Here is a 17158-nt window from a genome sequence, read left to right on the forward strand (position 1 = left end):
GGCAGCCCAGGTGCAGCTGAGTTTTCTAGCTGTTGCTGTGGCCTGAGGGTGGCGGCTCGCACCTGGCACACTGGATCTTGCTTAGGGACCTTGCTCCCTGCCCAAGCCACTCCTGTTCCCCATCGCCCATGGCTGCGGGCCTCTGGGCCTGGCGGGACCTCTGTCATCCTGGGTGAGGGAGGGTCTGGGTCAGTCACGGGGACAGATCCTACCTCCACCACCAGCCTGCCTTCCGTTTCTGTAAATGAGGGCTGGGCTCTCTGAGCTCCCATACCCTCATCCCTGTCAGTCTGTGCGGGAGGGACCTGGATCTGGCTGACATCCTTGTCCAGGGAAGAGAGTCAAGCCTGAACCCCTTTCCCTTCTGCCTTTAGAGCCAAGAAAATTGAGGGGACCTGAATGCTGGGCCTTACCCCAGGGAGCTGGGAGCCCTGGGAAAAAGGCGTGGCTCTGGCCAAGTTTGGGCACTGGCCATGCTCAATGCCTGATGGCAAGAAGGGCATCCAGTCTCAGTGTGAGGTGATGGGCAGACCGTCTAGGCAGGAGAGAGGGGTGGGGCTCTAAGGGTCACAGCTGTGTGGTGGAGCCTGCAGGCCGGCGGAGAAGCAGAAGTAGTCTTCCAGTCCCCACCTTGTCCTTTGGTGAGGGCTGCAGAGTCCTGAGATCAGGGGGTGGGGAAGAAGCGGGATGTGACCAGTTCACCCCTTACCCAGCCCAGACTCCTCCCATCCTTGGCCTTCGGCCTGGCCTTCTGCCTCCACCCGAAGTCTTTAATTTCCTTCCTGCTTGGAGTCTGGGTTTCCCTCCTTGGGTTTCTTCCCTGTCACCCCCTGTGTGTCCCCCCTCCCCTTACACTCACTCATCTTGGGGATTCTCTTTCTTTGCAATCAGGAGGAGAGAAAATGCTGACAAAGTCGACTCCTGTTGTCATGGCAACCACAGCCCTAATTATTGTGTGCAGCCTGGTTCCCGGGCTCCAGGAAGGGGGTTGAAAGAGAGATGAGAATGGTGGGGTGGTGAGGCTGGAACTGAGAAACCCCCCAGGCCCTGCTCTGCCCATGCCGGCCTCCAGAGGCCCCCGTGCCTCACCTCCCTGCTGCCCCTGGAGCCCCTTGCTCTGGTCTGGCAGCCACAGGTCTGGCTTGAGTCCCCCCAGCTTCCCAGAAATAAAAGGCACAACATGTGCTGTTTCATTGATCCCCAGGAGCACGGGAGCTGCTGCAGGACAGGGCTGTTCAGTCTCACTTTGCATGGGGAGGTGGAGGCCCCTGGGTCACCCAGCAAACTATGAGAGAGCTGGGGTGTAGACCAGGTGTCTCTGCCCAGGGCCCACCCCCAATCCTGTCCCACAACTCAGGAGGTGGCTGTGGGGCCTGCTGACCTGCCCTGGAATCCTCCTCTTTCCCCCCACCCTCCTCTCGCCCCCCAGAACACAGATGACCTCCTGGTGGCCTCGGCTGAGTGCCCGAGTGATGACGAGGACCTGGAGGAGTGTGAACCCAGTACTGGTGAGTGCCTTTCCCCCCTCCCCTGCCCCGGGCCCACTGTGACGCTGAGGGGAGGGGGGCGACTGTCCTGCCCCCAGCCCAAGCCCCCCAGAGGCCTTTGCCAGGCCTTAACTTTTCCTGATAGCTTCCTCTCCCTGCCACTGCCACCAGGCCCCATGGGTACTCCCTGGTGAGGCAGTTTTTGGCCTTTTGGTGCCCCAGCCCTCAGAGGTAGTGTAGTGAGGTCCTTAGCTTGGGGTCTTAAGATTGAAGGCCAAGGGATGCCAGGAGGGAAAGAGGGAGAATTTACCCTAGAAAGAAGAGTAACTTCAGGTCCCATGAGTCCTTGTGGGGTGTTGGGGGATGGAGTATGGGGATGGGGAATGCAGGCCTAGGAACTACAATTCCCATCAGCTCTTGGGTTCAGAACTGCAATTCCCATCAGTCCTTGAGGTCTAGGGTTCTCTTGGTCACTAAAAGAGGAGGTCTCTGCTGGCTCCTGCACCCTCCTCACTCCCAGTCTCAGGGAGGTGGCCAGACAATCCCGGGGCTCCCTGGCCAAGCTGGGGCAGTTAGGTGGGAGGTGCCCCAGCCAGGCATTAGGTCCCCAGGGAGATTGGGCCTGGGGAGCTGCTCTGGGAGGAGAGCAGAGCTGGGAGGGAAGGCTTCCTGGAGGAGGCATTCCAGGCCTCTGCTTTATGCTTCTAGCTGGAGAGAAGGGTGCAGTCCCACAGAGAGAGACCAGATTGGCAAAGCAGGGGTGGGCTTGGGTGCCAGCTGAGAAGTGTGGGGTGTGGAGCAGCACAGTGGGTGCACGTGTGCAGGTGGGTGGCAGCTGGGAGGAGCTGAGGCCGGCAGCAGGAATGGAAGGAGACTGAATGTGGCCACGTTTCCCCTGGGAGCACGTGGGCCTTGGTGGTGGCCTGGTTGAGCCCCCGGGGGCTTCATCTCTTGCTTGGGTTTTGCAGAGACTTCTCCCCATTACTTTGCAATACTTGATGGCTGGGCTGTTGGTACTGGAAGCTGGAGGTTGGGGCAGGTGCCTGCAGGGTTGGGGTCGGGGGAGGGGGTGAAAGGGTCAGCTGAGGTGGGCAGTGTGACCTGGGCAGAGCCTGTGAATCTGGCCTGGGGGAGAGCCTGGGGGGTCTGCCAGCCACAGGAGAGCCACTCAAGCTGAGGGTGGGCTGCAGCAGGCATGGAAGAAGACTGAATGTGGCCATTCAATGGAAGGAGTGGGGGCAGAGCCAGAAGACCCTGGAGCCTTGGCGCAGAGACCAAGGGTGAGGGATTTCTGGGGCGCAGCCCACCAGGCCCAGAGGCTAATGCCTGACCGCCCTGTGTCCCTCAGTAGGCTAGAGTGAGGGGTTTGTTCTGGCAGTCTTGGGCCCTGAGGGACTTCGGGAAGCCTCTGGTTACTGGGCTGGAAAGGCCTTCACACCCATAGCCAGAACAGTGCTTTCTGGACAGATGCCCTCCACTATGGGAAGCTCTGCTTTGGGGGGCTCCCCCGTCTCTCTAGTGATCTTGGCTCAGGGATGCACCCTCACACCCACTGTTGCTTTGGGAAGCTGTGGGACTCTGGCACCTTTGACATAGCACCCTCCTCGCACCCCACTTTTCCCCAGACTAGTCACTGAAGGGGTTTCCTGTAGGTGGACACAGAACTTCCCACTCAGGCCTGCAGGAGGGGCTGTGCTGCAGGGTCCCATGGGAGCCCTGGGATGGGACTCTGGGGAAAAGGCTGTGTGGTCACGAGAAAAAGGCACTGCTTGGCCCCACCACACGTTTGCACACTTGGGGATGTGAACTGCCGGGGCGAGTGGAGAAGTCTCTGCTTTCCCTGGGCCCTGCAGATGGCCATCCTACAGCAACAGACAGGGCCATCCTGGGGCCATGCACTGTCCACTGAGGCTCGGGCCTCCCAACCCCACCCAGGATCTCGTCAGGGGCCTGGCTGTGACGCTGAGCGTGTGTGCAGGTGGCTGGGCGCTTTTAGGCTGTGTTGGGACCAGGGATTGAGGCAGAGCTGAGTGGGCAGGTTAGTTGCCTTCCCTGCATCAAAGGGTCAAGTCTGTGAGGGGACTATGGAGGGCGGAGGAGGAATGGAGGCTGGGGGATGAGGAGAGTCTGGTGGGCCAGCCTTTAAAAATAAGAGGGCCAGTGGGCAGAGGGCATGCTGAGCATCCAGAGAAAACCCACGGAACCCATCTTGAGATGTGCATCGCATGTGTTTGCACCTCCACATTCACGCTGCTCTGAAATGTTTAAATTGGATTTTCATCTTGATGGGAGGCCAGACAAGGGCCAAGATGACTCTGGGGTCTCTAGACCATGACACCTCCCACCTGGAGGGGGAGGGGCTCGGGCCAGAACCCCTCTTGTGCCCCCAGTGTGGAGGCTTTTTCTTCAGCAGACACCAGGCCTCCTTGGTCTCCAAGGTCAGTGTCAGAGATGGAAGCAGCCTGGCTAGAGACAGCAGCTACTCAGGGGCTGGCCCCAGGCTCTTTGCACCTCTCTCACCTGCCGGATCCTCCTCCCTGGGCTCCAGGTGTGAAGCCTCAGGTCATCTCTGATATGTTCCTCACCTTCCATCGACTTGGGCCCCTCCACAGAGCCCAGACCCCATTCTCCCTCCCCAGGCACCCCAGCTTGGAGAACCCATCATCTGACAGTCACTTTAGTGAGGGTGCCGCCCAGCCAAAGAAGGGCGTTGTGTTGATGGACGCAGTGTTCAGATTCTTTCTAGGGGGAGTGCCTTTAGGAAACCATGTCCTGCATAGCAGGCACTGTGACCCAACACGCCCCGCTGTCTTAGCTGGCCTGACCCACACCCTGTGTTATGGGCCTGGCCTGTAGGGATCTCGCCCCTGAGACGCACAGAAGCGCATGCACAGGCTCAGACCCACAGAGGGACCCAGCTACATGCACACATGTGTCTGACCAGAGGCACGCCCACATCCTGGCACACACATTTATAGACCTACTGGCAAGCTCATTCATGTCCACTTCCACAGGTCCACATATGTTCAAGCCTAAAGGGCACATGCCATTTGTGCCCAGGCTAAAAGAGGCATGCATGTGCTTAGATCTAAACGGACGTGCTTGTATTCAGAGCGCCAGAAGTCTGGCACACACAGACAACCCCCCACAGATGTACACAGTTTCACAGAAGCACACACATATGTTCAGAGCCCCAGTCCTGTATGTGTGTGCTTAGGGCTCCACACCTAGATGCGGGTTCATAGGTGTCTGCCTGCTCAGACCCACAGCTTTCACACTCACACATGAGCCCAACTGCACGAGGGTGCCATGCAGCATGTCTTTAACCCACAAAGGCAGCCGTGGGTGCTCAGAGCTGCACATCCATGCACTCACAGCCCCACTGAAGTGTGCATGTGCATATCTATTGAGGGGTAGACCAGATGTTCAGAATCACATGCACGTGCTCAGAAGCTTGCATATTTTAGGCATTCATGAGACATATGCCCGTGTGCTCAGACCCTTAAGGCCCATGCGTATACGAATCTGAGACTCTCAGAATTCCACATCCACACTCAGCTCGTAGAGGCACACACACGTATACAAATCCACCTGTGTCACAGACATGTTCACTCATGTGCTCAGGTCACAGAATCCTCTGTGTGAGCTCTGACTTGCAGATGTTCACAGATGTGTATGTGCGTGTTCTGAGTAGGCACACACACCACGTGAGCAAACTTTCTGAGGTGCAGGCGCACGTGTGCACACACAGGCATGTGAATTCAGGGATGTCCATGTCTGCCCCAGGCTCACAGAGGTGCACGAGTGTCACAGCTCCACACATGCAAACACTCAGGCTCAGCCTGTCACTTGCACATCTGTTCACGATCACTAAGATGCACACATCCTCAAAGGCATGTCCTCGTGTACCACGTGTGTGCTCATTTGAGACCCCTGAACGTGTGTGTGTGCACATCCTCAGGCAAGCTGTGTGTGCACAGACCCAGGGGTTCACGCACAGACACACGTTTCTCCAGCCCCACAGACCTGCACCCCTCCCCCACCACCTGGGAGAGGAGTTCCTCAAGGCCCATCTCAGCTCATTCTCACCTGCGGGCCCTTGAGCTCGGACACACACATGTGCTCAGAGCCCTCAAGGCATGCGTATGCGTACTCAGTCCCACAGTGGTGTACACACACGTGCACACACAGAGTCAGGTCAACACTGACCCACGTGGGCGCTCACAGCTGCTCATACACTCACTCATACACTCAGAGATACACACGCAGCTACACACAGAAGGACACCTACATATCCGTGGACCCTCTGGCCAGTCACACATCTTCAGACGCAGTACAATGCCTGGCTTCCTGTTCACCATGTGAGCACACAGACCACAGGGACCCGCACATACATGTGTACTCGGCTTCACATAAACCCCCACGTTCAGACCCAGAGAAGCCGCCTCATGCACGTAGCCCACATATGTGCATCCCTTCCAAGGCTCTGCTCCCGTGCATGTGCACACAGGGCCTCAGAGGCGTACACATGCTCAGTTCCACAGGCATTGACCCATTTGCTCAGACCCACACATCTAGCTCAGAATCAGAGGCACAGATGTGTTCAGATTCTAGCCTGTCTTAAGATAACGCTAGTTGTTACAACAAACAAGCTCTCAACACCAGGGTTTAACACACAGAAATTGACTTCTCCTTCACGTAAACACTGTTCCTGATGGGTGAGCAGCTGTTTTCCAAGCGCTGATTCAGAGTCAGTCTCGGTCCACCTTGAAGTTGCACCGTGACTTCCCTAGTTGTGGTGGAAGGGGATGAATGGGGAGGGGCACAAGGGGAGGGTTTATGGGCCAGGCCTGGGAGGGAGAGGGGCGTGTGGGTCCTGCTGATGCTGCCCACCAGAGCACCGTCCCCGTGGCACAGCCTAGCTTCCAGGAAGGCTGGGAGGCATGGCCCTGCTGTGCTCACAGGAGGAAGCAAAAACAGATTTGGTGACCAGCTAGCCATTTATCTGCCACAGTCTGGGCTTTGGGTCACAAATGATGCATTCCACTCTCTCCCGCCCACTGAACACACCCACCCACCCCCAAGGGGGACACCCAAAGCCCCCCTCCCTGCAACTTGATTAGAACAGTCTTCTCAGAGGGGAGTATGTCTGCAAGATGGACCCTCTCCATAGGGTTCAGACTTAGCTCCTGGGTACCCATATGTGGTCTGGATACCCATTAACTAAAAGGATAATTGATCTCATTGACCACACACCCATAACACCAGAGACAACCACCACCATAAAACCCTGCATCCAAAGGAAAGGATGGAGGGCACACAGCAGCTTGTAGCTCCTAGTATTGGGAGATCCAGCCAGCAGGCAGCTCGAGGCTCTGCCCTCAGGGGTGGGGATGTTACCCCTGATACCATGTTCTGCTGTCTGGAGAAACTTTCCTCTCCTTTGTCTGGAGCCCTGGTGCTGCCCTCTGGCAGGTCCCTCCCAGTCCTTTATCCTTCATGGCCATCTCTGGGTGGGTGTTGCGAAAGCATCCTCCTTGGAGGCCCCACAGCCTTGACAGTCCACTTCCTGTGCATATTTGGGGGCCCAAAGGTGGTTTTGAGGCTCAGTCAACGGACCCACACTCAGACTTCTCTCCTAGGCATCATTCTCAAGCCTGTTTATCTCCTTGTTTCTCTGTCTTCTCTCTTAATTTAGCGGTGACTATCTTGAGGGCATTGGGAACAATTGGTGGGGAACCGCATCCTTAGTCTGATCCTAGAAGCCAGGCTGAACCCTGTTATTCAAGCGGAAGTGTCACTGGGCCACTGTCCCTGAAAGCCGTCTCCATTCTTCTCTCTTAAGATTTGGGGTTGGGGGGCAGCGGCTCTTCTGGCATTTGCAGGCCTCATATTCTGGGCTCTCTCTGGTCCCTTCATCTCTGTTGCGAACCCACCAGTTCTTGTCTAACGATGTCTCTTTTTTGTAACATGTTACTGAATGCAGGAGGTGAAAGCCGGCCCTGCCATCCTGACTTTCTGAGCACTTTTCCTTAGTGCCTCAGGCTCAGCAGGCACAGGCGTGTCCTAATCCAAGATGCCAGCTGTCCTGCGGCTGCGTTATGTGGTCCTGCATCTTTCCAGCCTCCAAATCCATCTCCTTGGATTGTTACCTGAGGGCCACAGGTTTTTGTTAATGTGACACCCACTTGGGGCTGTGTCTGTACTAGTGAAGGTAATGTGTGTTTCTGTAACATATAATCCCTGAATCTGAGTGGGTCCTTTAAGGGAAGTTTCTCACTCAGGGGAAGCCCTACCTGGGTGACTAGCAGGAGTGTTCGGGGAACCCAGGGTCCTCCAACCTGTGGCTCCTCCATTTCAACACGAGGTTGGCAAGGTCACTGGAAGGAGAAAGAGTGCAAAGACTCGCATCCTGGAGTGTTTATGGGCCAGTACTAGCACTGCCCACTGTTCCCTCCTATGGCCACACCTACTTGCAAGGGATGCTGGGAAATGTAGTCTCAGTGCCCGAGGAAAGGAGGTGGTCACAGAGGCACACCGCATGTGCTCAGACCCTTGGTGGTAGGCTCGCATCTCCTCAGGAACAGATTCATGCATTCACACGGGCACACATGAGCTCAGACCACCACGTACAAACCGCGTACAAACCATGTACAGAGCACAGACTCACTCACATGCTCAAACGTCCGCTAAGACTCGCTGCCATGTGGGCTCATGTGCCCAGATCCATCAAGGTTCATGTTTGCACGCACATGCACAACATGCTTAGAGACACGTGCCCAGGTGCACAGAAACAGACCCCTCAAAGGGGTGGGTGCACGTGTGTGCACACAGAATGCGCCTCACCGTCTCAGACCTTGGCTCCACCTTGGCCCTTGTTTGCCCTTGCTGTGCGGGGATTTCGGATGGGGAGGGGTGGCACCCTTCAGGCCACTGCACACAGTTGCACAGATTGTTCTCTGCTGGAACAGGTGAGTAAGGGCTGAAATCTCGCCAGTGCTCTGCTTGCCAAGCCGTGTGTCCTGAACCCTGGAGCGGGGCTGTGTCCACCAGCAAGACAGGATGGCTTTTTCCAATTTTGCACAAAGATACAATCTGCCAAACCATGCGCCTGCAGGGCTGTGGCCACACTGAAGGGCTGCTGTTTTTCTAATCCCCATTAAATGCTGGACTAGTGGCCTTCTTAAAGTCACAGCCTGGACAGGGCACCCAGGGTTGGCGGATGAGGCCTCAGGCAACCGATTGTTTCGTCTCTCTCAGCCTCAGTTCTAGATGCTTCTTTGGGGGTAGGCAGATCTTGCTTGGGTGGGAATGGAGTTCCTGGCTAGATTTCCAGTCAAGGGCCTTCTGTGCCCTAAAAGCAGAAAGGGTCCGGCTTGCCAGGCCAGCAGCCCCCAGAGCCAGGGTTTGCTGGGCGGGGAGGGTGCTTGGGAGTGGCTTGTGATCTCCTTGGCCAGAATGGAATTCCCTTTAGTAAGGGGACTGCCATGCACTGAAATTCAGTTGAGGAGCAGAGGGTGAGTGGTATCTATGATAAATGCTCCTGTGAATATTCCCCCAATGCTGCATTTGCCTGAAATGGAGGAGGGGAGAAAGGCTGTCTAGGGCCCTTATCAGACCCCCAGGGGCACCCCATCCCAGTGTGCACCCTTGGAGTAGAACTGGACCCAGGATTCCAGGCACCATGAGTCTTCCTGAGTCCGCACCCCAGATGCCCAGTGGGAAGAGCGACCTGGGGAGCCCCCAGCTGGACTTCTGCAGTGAGGAGTCTCTGAAGGTTTCTCCCCTCCTCCAGGCCCCACTAACTCCTCACTGGGGCAAGCTTGCCTGACCCTTTCTGGACTGATGAATGACCTCAGAAAAACGCGGTACCATATTTTGAGTGTGACTTGACCGCCACAGAACCCAGGCTGGCTTAAGTGGGTGCTGGAGAAGGAAGGCAGTGTGGGGTTGCAATATTGTGTTGTCTTATGGAGAGGGTAGGGGTTGTGGGACCCAGGGGGGACATGGTGTGGGGGATGGAGGCTTGTGTTCAGGGCCATGAGAAGGGGGCGTCAAGGGGCAGGTGTGGCAGTGCGGGGGCTGTGGGTGAGGGCAGGGCACCCTCAGGAGATGCCCTCAAGGCCTTGGACCCAGGGGAAAGCCCCAGAGGAGCTGAGGATGCAGGACCACACCCCGGAGATGGAGGCAAGAAGTGGCTGGGGTTGAAGGGCAGGGGCAAGAGGTCAATGTGACCAGGCCTGGGAGGGGTTGGAGGCAGGGATCAGGGAAGTGGGGTGCTTCACAGGGGGATCCTGGGAGCCTGTGTGCCCCGAGGACTTAAAGAACCAGTGAATTACAGCAAATGGTTGTGGGGTGGGGGACTCAGGATGGGCAGGACTTGTCTGTGATCCAAGGCCTGAGGCCCCTGAATACCCTCATCTAGTGGGGTGGGGGTGAGCAAGAGGGTAGACAGCTAGATCTGTGCCCTAATTGGCCTGATAAGCCCCCTCTGGGCTGTGATGTGTCCCCAGCATGGGTCTCCTGGTCCCATGTCGTGGGCCTGGCATTCTGCTGGAGCCCCAGCTATAGGTAGCTTGTCAAGGAGAAGCCTGTCTAGGACGAGCCTTGATCTTAAAGTCTTCAAGAACAACTGGTGGCCCAGTCTCAGACAGAAGGTAGAGGAGACTGTGGGTGAGAGCTGGGCCCATGGAGCAGCTCCTGCCAGGCTGAACTCTCAGAAGTGCCTGCTGCCTGGGGGCGCTGTGGAGGAAAGATATTCAGAAGCCAGCTGCTCGGGCCCATGAGAGGGGCTCCCAGCCCTTTGGCTCAGATACCTAGCTTGGCCTGGCTCAGAGGAAACGTCTGATGAAATTTCCTCCCTTCCCTGGTCGAAACACAGCGAGCCCCTGCTCTCTGCCAGGCCCAGTGCTGGATACTCGGGAGAGACAGATGGGCCTTGGGCCTTCCTGGCAGGGAGTCCAGACGTGTGCCTCCAGGACAGAATAGGGACATGGTGTCAGAGGCATCCAGGGCAGAGAGAGGAGCATCTGGAGGTCTGCCTGGAAGAGGAGGTCCTTGGTTGGATTCAAGTATGAGTGAGATATCAGGGAAGGTGCTCTGAACAGAAGGCAAAAGGTCAGGATGAGGGCAAGTGGTGTGGGCCCGCAGTGAGTACCCCAGATGTGTTCAGGGTTCATGCAGGGAAGGGAGCCTTGTCATAATTGGGCCCAGATGTCACCATTTGATGGGCTACCAGCCTCCTCCTCAGACCTAACAGCTGAGTTTGCCCCTGACCCAGGGACCAGGTTGCTGGGCTATCCTTGGTGGGTGTAGGGTTCAGGTAGGGATGGGGGACCAACTGTGTTCATCCCTAGGCTGGGAGCCAGGCCTTGGCCTCACTCTGGGCCTGGAGCCCAGTACCCTAGTGTTATAAAGCCCAGAAAATGAAAGAAACTTACCCACAGTCACATAGGAATTCATGATAGAACAGGTCTTGGCCTCCCAGGTTAAAATCGAAGCCAAGAGGTAAGCAGCCTAGCAGATTCCTGCAGGCATGGGGAGGACGAGTCAGGCCTTCTGGGGCTCCTTGTGAGACATGACCCTTCCCTGGCCTCCAAGAGCCACAGAAGAGACGGAAGAGTCCATTCAAGTAGCCTGACACTGACGCTTGGAAGTCCTGCCCACTCCAGGCCTCAGCATTCTCTTCCATGACAAGCTGGTATTGGACAGTCCCAGCCCCACAGAACATGCTTCTCTGTTCTTGGCTCAGTTTTCCAGGGTGGCTGAGCCTGTGGAAGGCCAGGTGCTCAGAGGCTTTACAATCTGGGGTGCAGGTGAGCTCCTGCCCAGGGGGAGGTTAGATCCTGGTGGGGAGAGCAGTCTGAGGAGCTTCGCGAGGCTGTGAGTTCAATAGCAAGATCTTGGCTGAGCTGGCTACTGCGACCAAGGATGGCTCTGCCTGATTGCTGGAGCTTGTGATCCAGAGGATCAACAGAGGTGTTTGAACAGCAGGGTAGAGACCAGAGCACTTTGGGTAGGGGGAGGAGGAGAAGAGGTGCCAAGACGTGGTGGTGGCACATGGCTGACCTGGCTGCATGGGACAGAGGGATCTGCCAATGGAGTCCTGAGAAGCTTCCCTTAGTCGGGGTGGGAGGCTTGTGGTGTGATCTGTATAGATCAAATGCTGCAGAGAGATCAGAGATAAGCACTCAGATAGGGGGCATGGCTTGAGCTGAGCTGGAAGGAGTACTAGAAGAGAAACCTACCACCCCCACCAGACCCAGAGCTGCCTCTCCAAGAGGAGGGAGTGCTTCCACCAGCCCCCTAGACGGGGCTCAGCTCCCTTGGGCCCCAGACCAGTGGGTTGCAGTGTTTTGGTTTGAGAGGGGTTGTCCAGGGGGCTGATGGGTGTTGTAGTTGTTGACCCAGGGGCTGATGGGAATTGTGGTCCACACCCCTGTAAGGGCTAATGAGATTTGTAGTTCTCACTCTTCAGGGCTGATGGGAATTGCAGTTTCTACCCAGGGGACCCCAGCTATCAGACCTAGGCTCCCAACCCCGAGGCCCTCCCCCGTAGTTCTCCTGGGCCCTATATTAGTGAGTACCTCCTTCCCAGATGGCTGTGTATGTATTTTCTTTTCTTTTTTTGCTTTCTTCTTCTTTCCGTTGTTTTATTATTGTTTTAACAATAATAAGAAGGCCAGAGGCAGTCAAGCCCTGGCCAGGTCCTGGCGGCCCATGGGGGTTCTGGGGAGGGGGAGGGGGGAAGTCAGTGGGGGTCAGAGGTGGAGGGTGAAGAAAGAGAAAGTTGGGGATTTAGGTTAGCTCGAGAATCATGTGTTCCTGCCCAGTTCCTTCACTCACTCCCGTCTCTCCTCACCTCCCTAACTCCACATGGCTTCTCACTACCACTCCCAAGTCCTGTGGATAGGACCTCCTCCGGTGTGTCTGTGACTCCCTGCCACTCCTCATCCCGTCCCACGTTCAATTTCTCCTCTCCCCGTGGCCAACTTGCAATTAGCTCTCAAAGCCCCTTCCCACGACCATCCCCTCCCAAGTCCTCTAACCTCTGAGGCTATTCCTACACCTCTGCCTGTCTTGTACCTCCTCCCAAGCCCCTTCCCTCTGCTCCCTTCCTCCCTCTGACGCCGTGGACACCGAGTTATGGTAACATTCCTCAATGCCAGCCTTCACTGTGCACATTTCAGTTTTGTGTTTAATGAGGGGGAGAGGGCACAAGTGAGGGAGGAGAGTACTCTGGAGGAAGCTAGTTGTTCAGGGAGAGAAGAGTGAGGGAGGGAGATACCAAACAGATAGACAGGAAACGTTGTACGGAAAAGTTGTTTTTTCTTATTTTTTCCGGGAGAACCCGCTTACACAGCTCTGTTTGTAATTTTTTTCTTCATGCTAAAATCACACGGCCTATTTGTTGATGTAAGTTGCCTGAATTCCGTGGTATGCTATCTTCTTTTTTAAAAACAAAAGCAAAAAAAAAAAAAAAAAGCAAAAAAAGAGAAAAATCTAGAAAAAGCCCTAAAAGATATTGTTGTTAGGTTTGTTTAAATGCTGCTCTTGTATCTGTTTTTAAAACCTTAAACCAGTAGAGTTTTTTTGTTTTGTTTTTTTCCATTTCTTTTCTATTTCCTTTCCTTTCTGTTCCTTTTGGTTTCTTAAGACAAACAAAAAACCAAAACCCAGAGAGCCACAGAGCCCGTGCGTGGGGTGCCCAGAGCATCCGAGCCGCTGCCCGCTTAAAGCGCAGGGCTCCGGCCGGCTGGCGGTCGGGCCCAGCCCGCTCTAGTCTCCGCCAAAGCCAATTGGAACCGATTTGGGTGTGTGAGGCTGTTATTTCTCTCTCTGTGCCGGCCGCCTGCGCCCCGGCCCTCGCTGACGCCCTGTCTTTTCTCTTCTCTCTCTTGTTCTAGGAGGAGAGTTAATATTGCCCATAATCACGGAGGACTCCTTAGACCCCCCTCCCGTGGCCACTCGATCCCCCTTCGTGCCCCCACCCCCCACCTTCTACCCCTTCCTCACCGGCGTGGGTGCCACCCAAGACACCCTGCCCCCGCCCGCGGCCCGCCGCCCGCCCGCCGGGGGCCCCTGCCAGGCCGAGCAGGACGACAGCGACTGCGAGGAACCTATCGAGGCCTCGGGCTTTGCCTCCGGGGAGGTCTTTGACTCCAGCCTCCCCCCCACGGACGACGAGGACTTTTACACCACCTTTCCCCTGGTCACGGACCGCACTACCCTCCTGTCCCCGCGCAAGCCCGCTCCCCGGCCCAACCTCAGGACAGATGGGGCGACGGGCGCTCCTGGGGTGCTGCTCGCCCCCTCCGCCCCGGCTCCCAACCTGCCAGCGGGCAAAATGAACCACCGAGACCCGCTGCAGCCCCTGCTGGAAAACCCACCCCTGGGGCCCGGGGCCCCCACGTCCTTCGAGCCGCGGAGGCCCCCTCCCCTGCGCCCCGGCGTGACCTCCGCTCCCGGCTTCCCCCATCTGCCCACAGCCAACCCCACCGGGCCTGGGGAGCGGGGCCCACCGGGCGCGGTGGAGGTGATCCGGGAGTCCAGCAGCACCACGGGCATGGTGGTGGGCATCGTGGCGGCCGCGGCGCTCTGCATCCTCATCCTCCTCTATGCCATGTACAAGTACCGCAACCGCGACGAGGGCTCCTACCAGGTGGACCAGAGCCGGAACTACATCAGTAACTCGGCCCAGAGCAACGGGGCGGTGGTGAAAGAGAAGGCCCCGGCCGCCCCCAAGACGCCCAGCAAGGCCAAGAAGAACAAAGACAAGGAGTATTACGTCTGAGCCCCCGGCACCGCGCCCCACTGCCAGCTGCCCCTCCCGGGAGAGCCCGGGAGGAGGGTGCGGCCCTCTCCCTGCCGGGGCCCTGGGGACCCACTCCCTGGCTGCCTCAGACTTCTCTCACGAAGAGGAAACGCAAAAAAAGAAAAAGGAAAGGAAAACCCCGTGCTCGTCCCCTTCCTCCTGCCGGCTGTCCGGCGCGGAGTTATCGTCCGTCCTGGGGCTGTCTGTCCCTCTCAGCTCTGCGCCCGCCGGGCAGGGCACGTGCTCACAGCCCTGGGTTGATTTATTTTTTTAAGGGGCGTAGTTTTATTTTGGTGGGGTTGGGCGGGAAGGAAGGCTGGGGGTTTTGTACAGTGTCCGCTACTCGTCCTGTTCATTTCCCTCCATTTTTCTTCTTGCTCCCTCTGTTCCTCCTGCCTTCCTTCTCTCCCCGAGCCCTTCAGTCCCCACCCCAGGCTTGCTGTGTCTCTCAGTCCCCACCCTCCTTCCCCACTTCTCCTTTGTGTGTGTCAGGTTTCTCCCTTCCTTTCCTCCCTTTGGGTTTCCAGAGTCGGTGGGAGAAGGGCGGGAGGGTGGGCGGAGCGGCCCATAGAGGGGCGGGGCGGGGCCGGGGCCTGGGTGGCCTCTAGATTCCCTGGCTCCGCCCACCAGGAGGAGGGGCCTGCCTGGTGCCCCGCCCCGGGAAGGGGCTCGGGCCTGGGAAGGCTTGCTCTGTTGTGTGCCGCCGGGCGACGTGCATTGATGGGGAAGCTGCTGGAGGAGCAGGGTGGGGGGCGGGTGGGAGGGGAAAGGCAAATGCAGATATATATTGAAGACAAATAATCTAGATATCGCGAGCAGCAGCCTGTGGCACCCGTTGGGCGCGGGCAGCAGGGAAGAGGGGGAGCCAGGCATAGCCCGCGGACTGCTGGGGTCACTTCTCTGCCCACAGGCTCCCTGCTCCCCCAGTTTTTTTTCTCTCTTTGTTAACAAATGTGTCTGAGTCTTGGAAAACACCCCAACCCCGGAAATGTGTGGGAAAAGAAAACAAAACTTTCCAAATCCAACGGTCCTGTGCAGTTTGTTCGGGTTGGGTGCTGTTGGGACACTGGTCTCAGCTCTGGGCTGGGATCTGGGCCCAGACTGGAGCCCATGAGAGCTGGTAAGTAGCGCCCAAAGGTTTGAGTTGAGCATGACTTTGAGCTCCTTGAGGCGGCTTGTCTTTGTCTCACCCTCACGTCCCAACAGGTTGGGGACAGAGGCAGGGGACAGCCCCCAGCCCTGAAAGCGATGACTGGTCTCTGGCCCCACTGGCCACGGACCTTAGTTTCTCTCAGTGCCTGTGTGTGTGCTTAGTCGTGTCTGACTCTACGACCCCATGGACTGTAGCCCACCAGGCTCCTCTGTCCATCGGATTCTCCAGGCAAGAATACTGGAGTGGGTTGCCATTTCCTACTCCAGGGGATCTTCCCTAGCCGGGGATCCAACCCGAGTCTCTTGTGTCTCCTACGTTGGCAGGCGGACTCTGGGGGTGGACAAATCCCGAGGTGGGAGCATCCTTTTGCCCTCTAGTGGCTAGAAAGGTGGTGGCTGCATGTGCGTGGGGAGTGGGGGGAACAGCCTTGACACAGCCCTCGGGGGAGGTAATGTTATTCGTGGGTGGGAAGAGCTTCAGCTGCTAGTCCAAGGTCTCAAGGTGGGTCAGTATCTGAGTCCAAATTTCCCCCAGTTCCACCTAACTGCGGGGTCTCTGCCCCTTTTACATCTCTAGAGTTTGGACCTTGCCCCCCACTGGCTGACAGTGGGTAGCCCCTGGGGCTGCAGGTGGGAGAAGGGTCCATACACCTCAGACCAGCTGTTTGCTTCTTCATGGGGACACGAAAGGTCCCCAAGGTCCCAGACATGCGCAGATGGGTCTGTATTTGTTCATCCACTTGGTCGAAAGAAGCCGAGACTCTCAAGGTGGAGGTTGTACATGAGGGCCCGTGCATCCTCGGTTGTACTCCTGCATCCTCGGGAGTGTGGGTGAGTCTGCATCTGCCAGGGGGCCACGCTGGAGCACCAGGCTTTTGGAGACAGGACTCAGCCACATTCTATCACTCAGGTCTCCTCTGCCTTCTGCTTGGTGGGTCTTGCCCCCCACCCCACTGCTCCAGGCTCTGCCTTCTCGAGCTCTTGGCTCATCGTCAGCCTTCATCGCCCTCCTTCATCGCCCTCCTTCATCGCCCTATTGTGCTTCCTGAACTTCCACCCCTGGCCAGCGCATTCTTGCAACAGTTTCATAAGACTGGTCCTTGTTTAGGCCTGGACACCTCCCAGCGTCCTTGGGCTCAATGCCCACCGGAACCCCATCCAGATCCACCTCATCTCCCCCCGCATCCCTCCATTCTGCGATGATGCTTTTGTGATGGGACCCTTCCCCTCATGGGGTGTGTCCCAGTGGCCCTTGAGAGTCCTCCGTCCACCCCGAGTCCTAACAGGGGTGGGAGAGTGAGTCCTCCCCCAGCCGCCCCAGGGGGTGGATTTCCATGGACTTGACCTCTCTCCTGAACCAGTCACCAGGAAGGAGGGTTGGGCCTCACTTGTCTCCTACTGCTCACAGTCTTGGAGGGCAGACTCGCTGAGGTCAGCTGTCACCCTCTGCGGGAGCCTGCGCGAGGCCAGATGCGGGGCAGCCTTGTCAGGATGTCTTGTCCCTGTGCTGGTGATGGCCTCACCCCAGGGTCTTCTGCTGCTGCTCTCCCTGTCCAAGAAGTAGAGACTTATCTCGGGTTCTCCTGCCCCCATCACCACTAGCCAAAGAAAACAAACACAGGAGGCAGGCATTCCTTGGTGTCAAGAAGGGAACATCCTTACTCCAGAAATTTCTAGAGTGGCCTCGAACAGTCTATCGGAGTAG

At 57.2% G+C, this 17158-nt stretch overlaps 1 protein-coding gene across 30 annotated transcripts in view; it reads left to right on the forward strand.

Moving 5' to 3' along the window:
* The window catches only part of NRXN2 (neurexin 2), a 110598-nt gene extending 95272 nt beyond the window's left edge, over positions 1-15326 (forward strand). For 20 of the 30 annotated variants that reach the window (XM_027531226.1, XM_027531240.1, XM_027531228.1 and 17 more), the window contains 2 exons: positions 1430-1508; positions 13394-15326. In XM_027531226.1, coding sequence (XP_027387027.1) covers positions 1430-1508; positions 13394-14280 — 966 coding nt within the window. In that variant the 3' untranslated portion in view covers positions 14281-15326. Of the gene's footprint in view, positions 1-1429; positions 1509-7473; positions 7702-13393 lie in introns of all 30 variants that reach the window. The other 10 variants (XM_027531247.1, XM_027531244.1, XM_027531248.1 and 7 more) reach the window with 2 other exon arrangements.
* Positions 15327-17158: the final 1832 nt, after the last annotated feature.

This window comes from Bos indicus x Bos taurus, chromosome 29 (assembly GCF_003369695.1).
Source record: "Bos indicus x Bos taurus breed Angus x Brahman F1 hybrid chromosome 29, Bos_hybrid_MaternalHap_v2.0, whole genome shotgun sequence".
NCBI lineage: Eukaryota > Metazoa > Chordata > Mammalia > Artiodactyla > Bovidae > Bos > Bos indicus x Bos taurus.